This window comes from Entelurus aequoreus, linkage group LG16 (assembly GCF_033978785.1).
Source record: "Entelurus aequoreus isolate RoL-2023_Sb linkage group LG16, RoL_Eaeq_v1.1, whole genome shotgun sequence".
NCBI classification, from domain to species: domain Eukaryota; kingdom Metazoa; phylum Chordata; class Actinopteri; order Syngnathiformes; family Syngnathidae; genus Entelurus; species Entelurus aequoreus.
Genome location: NC_084746.1, coordinates 52,630,754 through 52,639,489, shown reverse-complemented (window position 1 = coordinate 52,639,489; position 8,736 = coordinate 52,630,754). Strand labels below are relative to the sequence as shown.

The following is an 8,736-nucleotide window of genomic DNA, read 5'->3' as shown; positions in this document are numbered from 1 at the left end:
CATGTGGATTTCCTCATACAATCGATATATCCTGATAGTATCATTAATGTTGGTAAGTATGGGGAAAATATTGTATCATAAGTTATTAAAAAAAAATGTAAGCTATATTTTTCAAAAATACTGTACTATTATTTTTAATTTTTCCTCGTCGCAAAAATTTTAGACCCATCACATGTGGATTTCCTCATACAATCGATATATCCTGATAGTATCATTAATGTTGGTAAGTATGGGGAAAATATTGTATCATAAGTTTTGATACAATATTTAAGCTATATTTTTCAAAAATACTGTACTATTATTTTTAATGTTTCCTCGTCGCAAAATTTTAGACCCATCACATGTGGATTTCCTCATACAATCGCAATATCCTGATAGTATCATTAATGTTGGTAAGTATGGGGGAAATATTGTATTATAAGTTATGATACAATATTTATGCTATATTTCTCAAAAATACTGTACTATTATTTTTCATTTTTCCTTGTCGCAAAAATTTTAGACCCATCACATGTGGATTTCTTCATACAATCGCTATATCCTGATAGTATCATTAATGTAGGTAAGTATGGGGAAAATATTGTATCATAAGTTTTGATACAATATTTAAGCTATATTTTTCAAAAATACTGTACTATTATTTTTAATGTTTCCTCGTCGCAAAATTTTAGACCCATCATATGTGGACTTCCTCATACAATCGCAATATCCTGATAGTATCATTAATGTTGGTAAGTATGGGGGAAATATTGTATTATAAGTTATGATACAATATTTATGCTATATTTCTCAAAAATACTGTACTATTATTTTTCATTTTTCCTCGTCGCAAAAATTTTAGACCCATCACGTGGATTTCCTCATACAATCGCTATATCCTGATAGTATCATTAATGTTAGTAAGTATGGGGAAAATATTGTATCATAAGTTATGGTACAATATTTAAGCTATATTTTTCAAAAATACTGTACTATTATTTTGGATTTTTCCTCGTCGCAAAAATTTTAGACCCATCACGTGGATTTCCTCATACAATCGCTATATCCTGATGGTATCATTAATGTTGGTAAGTATGGGGAAAATATTGTATCATAAGTTATGATACAATATTTAAGCTATATTTTTCAAAAATACTGTACTATTATTTTGGATTTTTCCTCTTCGCAAAAATTTTAGACCCATCACATGTGGATTTCCTCATACAATCGCTATATCCTGATGGTATCATTAATGTTGGTAAGTATGGGGAAAATATTGTATCGTAAGTTATGGTAAAATATTTAAGCTATATTTTTCAAAAATACTGTACTATTATTTTCAATTTTTTCTCGTCGCAAAAATTTTAGACCCATCACATGTGGATTTCCTCATACAATCGCTATATCCTGATAGTATCATTAATGTTGGTAAGTATGGGGGAAATATTGTATCATAAGTTATCATACAATATTTAAGCTATATTTTTCAAAAATACTGTACTATTGTTTTTCATTTTTCCTTGTCGCAAATTTATTAAATTCATTAATTAATGTTGGTAAGTATGGGCAAAATATTGAATCATAATTTATGATAAAATATTTTCCCCATACTTACCAACATTAATGATACTATCAGGATATAGCGATTGCATGAGGAAATCCACGTGATGGGTCTAAAATTTTTGTACTAATACAAACCCCTTCTTGCAAATCTATGAAGCTTTGAGAAGCAGCTTTTGCGGCGCCATAAAATAGTTTGACAGAAGCCGTTTAGAAGCGACACCCCTCAGCTGGAAGACAATGTGTCTCCTTATCTTGGACATGAAGCCATAAAGGAGGAAGCGCTTATGATCCGTCTCCTTGGCGTGCTCCCATCCCCGCTGAATGGATGGACATATCCTTTAGCATATTTAAAGGCTAAATGGCCATGATTTAATGTCTGAAAGATCTTTATTTGCTGCCCGGACCAGTGAAAGCATCCATGATTGAAGGCATAAAAAGAAATGTACCTTCCTTCCCGCTAAAGCAGCGTACCCGCGACCCGCCTCCCAGCCCGCAGGCAGACTTTCACAATCCTAATGCAGCACTTCACTTGTCCACACTGCGAATTGTGCAAAAAGACACAATGTCATGTTGCCGTTGACACTGCCATGTAGATATCACCAGAAAAAAAAATATCCTGATGTATAATACAATGCAAAAATGTCCATTTCTGTCACTTTATCCTGTATCCTCTTTAAAAGTCCAACATTTTTCCCCGTCAGATTTGGACAACCATCTGTTGTCACACCTGCCAGCTTGTCCCGTTTCAGTCCTAACATGTCCAAACACGCATTTACCTAAGTCATTACCTCTGGTTGTCTCTTTAATTGACTGCATGGCTGCCAGCTCCTCCGTGATTTGAAAGTATGAAGATGAGCAGCTGGGCGGTGTCACGTACATCGCAGCTCTCATCCAAAGCCAGCGAAAAGCAGTCAAAGTCGGCCGTTCTGTTCTTCAGCTGAAGCTCCAAGTTTCCAGCGATGGCCTCAACCCGCCTCGTTACAGTGCGTCGGGAGAGTGACACGTTCTCAAATGCGGCCCTCTTCTCCGGGCATATCAGTGCAACAGATTCCAACAAACACTCCTTAATAAACTCTCCGTCAGAAAACGCCTTACTTTTTCTGGCGATTTTGTGAGAAATGACGAAACTTGTCCTGATGGCTGCATCTCTGGGGGTGTGAAATATGGCAAAAAGTCCTTGTTGGGTTTGCAGTTTTACCATCAGGAGTGGTCACACTTATGCAAAGCAGCTTCCAGTACGCACAATACGTGACGGAATGTGCTGGGGGCCTTGTGATTTCGCCTTGTCTCTGCTTCGTCTGCGTGCTGTTGTCTTATCTTCGTTGAGGTCCTTGAATTCCAACCCCGCCCGCCTCAACCTCCTCATGCTCTCTCAGGGAGAGCATGTCCCAAATTCCAAGCTGCTGTTTTGAGGCATGTTAAAAAAAAATAATGCACTTTGTGACTTCAATAATAAATATGGCAGTGCCATGTTGGCATTTTTTTTTTCCATAACTTGAGTTGATTTATTTTGGAAAACCTTGTTACATTGTTTAATGCATCCAGCGGGGCATCGCAACAAAATGAGGCATAATAATGTGTTCATTCCACGACTGTATATATCGGCATCGGTTGATATCGGAATCAGTAATTAAGAGTTGGGCAATATCGAAATATCGGATATTGGCAAAAAAGCCATTATCGGGCATCTCTAATATATATATATATATATATATATATATATATATATATATATATATACTGTAAGTATATATATATATATATATATATATATATATATACACTGTAAGTATATATATATATATATATAGAAAGAAAATCAATTTAAAATAATAATAATAATAACCTACAGTGTATATATATATATATATATATATATATATATATATATATATATATATATATATATATATATATATATATATATATATATATATATATATATATATATATATGTATACTTCAATAATAAATATGGCAGTGCCATGTTGGCATTTTTTTTTCCATAACTTGAGTTGATTTATTTTGGAAAACCTTGTTACATTGTTTAATGCATCCAGCGGGGCATCACAACAAAATTAGGCATAATAATGTGTTAATTCCACGACTGTATATATCGGTATCGGTTGATATCGGTATCGGTAATTAAGAGTTGGACAATATCGGATATCGGCAAAAAAGCCATTATCGGACATCTCTACTCTCTGATGCTCTCTGAGGTCACTGAGTGATATCGTGGTTCCAACACTACTCTTTCAAATGTTCTTGTAATCAGACAATATTTCCGGTATATGAGATGCAATCTTTACCTGAGCAACGGTTCCAACACTGATGTGTTTGTGTGACTTCACAGTATTTTTTTCCCCCTAAAAAATTGCCTGTCTTCCACTTCCTGTTGAGAGGTGTTTCCATGTTTCACCCCCCTCGTTCTCCTCCCTCTGCAGAGCTTCTTCGAGGGACAGTCGGCTCCATGGGACTCGGCCAAGAAGGATGAGAACCGCATGAAGAACCGATACGGGAATATCATTGCGTGTACGTGCACAATCTTCTCCTCCCCAACTTTCTTCCCCCCCCCCCCCCCCCCCTCCTGCCTCCATCCTGCCGTCTGATTTATTGGCTTGGCTTTGTGACGGTGGATAAGTGTAAGCTGCTCAGACAAAGAGTTTTATTATCAGCCAGCGAGAGCAGCTTTGACCTTTCCAGTTCACACACAGATTTATCTTCCTGCGTCTTTGGGAGGAGGAAGACGCTTCTGGGATACTCGTGTGGCCAAAACAATACTTTTAATTGTATATCAACTTGTACTCATTGGAATATTACATTCAGTACTCTCTATTTTGTATCAATTTGCACTCATTCACATTGTAGCGATTCCTGATTGCCACAGTAATACCTAATATGTTTAATCATGGATGTTCTCTCTAATGTTATCGGGCTATAATTTCCATCCATCCATCTATCCATTTTCTACCGCTTGTTCGTTGCCTGCATTCGGGCGGAAGGCGGTGTACACCCTGGACAAGTCGCCATCTCATGGCAGGGCCAACACAACATTGACACTCACATTCACACACGAGGGCCAATTTAGTGTTGGCTATAATTTCATTCCTTTATAAATCAGGACCAAAATAAACCTTTTTTTCCCCCTCAGTGAGCTCAAATCAAGGTAGAAAACACAACACTTTTAGTAGTATGTGTTATCGCTAATAGGGATGTCCGATAATATCGGACTGCCGATATTATCGGCCGATAAATGCTTTAAAATGTAATATCGGAACTTATCGGTATCTGTTTCAAAATGATCGGAATCGGTTTCAAAAAGATATCGGAATCGGTAGTTAAGAGTTGGACTATATCGGATATCGGCAAAAAAGCCATTATCGGACATCTCTAATCGCTAACATACACACACTACACCAGGGGTCCCCAAACTTTTTGACTCGGGGGCCACATTGGGTTAAGACAATTTGGCCTGGGGCCGGGTTGTATGTGTGTGTGTGTGTATATATATATATATATATATATATATATATATATATATATATATATATATATATATATACACACTACCGTTCAAAAGTTTGGGGTCACCCAAACAATTTAGTGGAATAGCCTTCATTTCTAAGAACAAGAATAGACTGTCGCGTTTCAGATGAAAGTTCTCTTTTTCTGGCCATTTTGAGCGTTTAATTGACCCCACAAATGTGATGCTCCAGAAACTCAATCTGCTCAAAGGAAGGTCAGTTTTGTAGCTTCTGTAACGAGCTAAAGTGTTTTCAGATGTGTGAACATGATTGCACAAGGGTTTTCTAATCATCAATTAGCCTTCTGAGCCAATGAGCAAACACATTGTACCATTAGAACACTGGAGTGATAGTTGCTGGAAATGGGCCTCTATACACCTATGTAGATATTGCACCAAAAAGCAGACATTTGCAGCTAGAATAGTCATTTAGCACATTAGCAATGTATAGAGTGTATTTCTTTCAAGTTAAGACTAGTTTAAAGTTATCTTCATTGGAAAGTACAGTGCTTTTCCTTCCAAAATAAGGACATTTCAATGTGACCACAAACTTTTGAACGGTAGTGTATATATTATATATATATATATATATATATATATATATATATATATATATATATATATATATATATATATATATATATATATATATATATATGTATATATGTATATGTATATTATACATATATACTGCGGCGCAAGCGCGATGATGTCACATAATCGATAGGAAAATGAATTTTTAGACAATATTTGCTTGAGCGGGTAGGAGACACCGAGAGTAACAAGCGGTAGAAAATGGATTAGAAAGGACAGATTTTTTTAAATTATAATATAAAAACTTTTTTTTTAAATAATTTTAATATATGACTCATTATTATCTAAACTAAATTCGGTTTTTTTCTACTGATATCATTTCCATAGCTTGTGTTTACCAGTCAGTATGAGTTGGACGATCAACATCTATCCATTTTTTGTTTTACTTTAAAAAAAAATTGTACCTGTACATTTTCAGCTCAAGTACCATGTCAGGTTCAAACACGGATGACATCTATTAAACAAGACAAGAAGCAAAGAATCAAACAGAGACAGAATTCAATTTGGCTCAGTGAGGAGAAACGTGTACATCTGTACCCTTGTACAGTGTCATTACGCTCTGGCAAAAGATTGTACGCCTCCTCTTTTATTTGGACTTTCCCTGATTACATGGCAACAGCTGTTTCTAAGGGACGGGGGGTCGTAAACAGCCATCGCTTTTGGTTACAGAACAGTTCACAGAAAAGGTCGTAAACAGTTCACAGAAAAGGTCGTAAAACAGTTCAAAGAAGTAGTCCCTGTAGGGGAGTAATAATAATAATAATAATAATAATAATAATAATAATGGATTAGATTTTATATTGCGCTTTTCTATTATTAGATACTCAAAGCGCTCACAGAGAAGTGGGAACCCATCATTCCTTCACAACTGGTGGTGGTAAGCTACATTTGTAGCCACAGCTGCCCTGGGAGTCTGCCAGTTTGCGCCTACGGCCCCTCCGACCACCACCTATCATTCATTCATCATTCATTCACCAGTGTGAGCGGCACCGGGGGCAAGGGTGAAGTGTCCTGCCCAAGGACACAACGGCAGCGATTTGGATGTCAAGAGGCGGGGAGCGAACCTGCAACCCTCAGATTTCTGGCACGGCCGCTCTACCCACTACGCCATACCGTACCCTTGTACAGTGTCATTACGCTCTGGCGAAAGATTGTTCGCCTCCTCTTTTATTTGGACTTTCCCTGATTACATGGCCAACAGCTGTTTCTAAGGGACGAGGGGTCGTAAACAGCCATCGCCTTTGGTTACAGAACAGTTCAAAGAAAAGGTCGTAAAACAGTTCAAAGAAGAGGTCCCTGTAGGGGAGTAATAATAATAATAATAATAGTAATAATGGATTAGATTTTATATCGCGCTTTTCTATTATTAGATACTCAAAGCGCTCACAGAGAAGTGGGAACCCATCATTCATTCACAACTGGTGGTGGTAAGCTACATTTGTAGCCACAGCTGCCCTGGGGTAGACTGACGGAAGCGAGGCTGCCAGTTTGCGCCTACGGCCCCTCCGACCACCACCTATCATTCATTCATCATTCATTCACCAGTGTGAGCGGCACCGGGGGCAAGGGTGAAGTGTCCTGCCCAAGGACACAATGGCAGTGATTTGGATGTCAAGAGGCGGGGAGCGAACCTGCAACCCTCAGATTTCTGGCACGGCCGCTCTACCCACTACGCCATACCGTACCCTTGTACAGTGTCATTATGCTCTGGCGAAAGATTGTTCGCCTCCTCTTTTATTTGGACTTTCCCTGATTACATGGCCAACAGCTGTTTCTAAGGGACGAGGGGTCGTAAACAGCCATCGCCTTTGGTTACAGAACAGTTCAAAGAAAAGGTCGTAAAACAGTTCAAAGAAAAGGTCCCTGTAGGGGAGTCAGGTCCTGCTTCCTCTTCGCTTTGTAGATCTCGGGTCAAGACAATATATTTCTGTTGATTACAACACATGAAAGAAACAGAACACCTTCCTGTTGCTTCCCATCCTACACAGGGGAGTTTTACCAGCCTTCTTCTTGGCAGGATCAAAGACAGCTTTTGTCTTCTCGCCGGGAAGTCATTGAAACACAACTTAGATACAATTATTTTGCCATACCACAGCGAACCAAGCTTAGCAAAACACATCAATGTAACACATTAAGACGTTGTTTATTATAGCAAATATGAATCAAAAAGGCCTTTGGCATTAAATTATTATAATCAATATTGATGCTGTTTACTTTGATAAAAAGTCTTATTTTCCATCTCTTCCTCAGCGTGTTCATCCTTCCTCTCCGCCCTGCTTTTCCATGACTTGTCACTGTTCCTCCACCCGCCGAGCGCGTGGCCTGGTTAATATAATTCATTCCATGCTGCTTTCTTCCTCTCTTGCCTTTTTTCCAGATGATCACTCCCGTGTCAGGCTGCAGGCCCTGGAGGGGGAACAGAGCTCCGATTACATTAATGCAAATTACGTTGATGTAAGTACACACACCAGCCAGCGCCACCGACGCAAAGGTCACCGCGCTTCCTCTCGGGGGTGGGAGAGGGCGCCGGTGCCACCCGTCACAGGGGCCCCCCGGGGGGGGGAGGGAGGAGTGGCACGCAAACACGCTGCCTTTATATTGTACTGTATCACTTTGTGGTTAAGTTAAGAGGAATAAAGATCAGAGGATGACGGCGCTTGCAGAGAATAACACACCAAACAACAAATGCTAGGAAGCAATCTTTCATACCTAATGGAGTCCCTTAGGGAGGATGCAATTAAATGTACACCTAAAACCTCAACAAAAGTATGGCACCCAAATAAATTAAGATATTTAAAGGCCAACTGAAATGACATTTTTTTATTCAAGCGGGGATAGCAGATCCATTCTATGTGTCATACTTGATCATTTCGCGATATTGCCATATTTTTGCTGAAAGGATTTAGTAGAGAAAATCGACGATAAAGTTCGCGACTTTTGGTATCTGATAAAAAAAAGCCTTGCCTGTACCGGAAGTAGCGTGACGTCACAGGAGCTAGTATTCCTCACAATTCCCCGTTGTTTACAATGGAGCGAGAGAGATTCGGACCGAGAAAGCGACGATTACCCCATTAATT

General features: G+C 38.6%; 1 protein-coding gene across 6 annotated transcripts in view; it reads left to right on the top strand.

Annotated features, from left to right (window-relative positions):
* Positions 1-8,736, top strand: part of LOC133631183 (receptor-type tyrosine-protein phosphatase mu-like) — a 578,559-nt gene that overhangs the window by 479,655 nt on the left and 90,168 nt on the right. For all 6 annotated transcript variants that reach the window (XM_062023331.1, XM_062023329.1, XM_062023328.1 and 3 more), the window contains 2 exons: positions 3,987-4,074; positions 8,037-8,113. In XM_062023331.1, the coding sequence (XP_061879315.1) occupies positions 3,987-4,074; positions 8,037-8,113 (165 nt within the window). The remainder of the gene's footprint in view (positions 1-3,986; positions 4,075-8,036; positions 8,114-8,736) is intronic.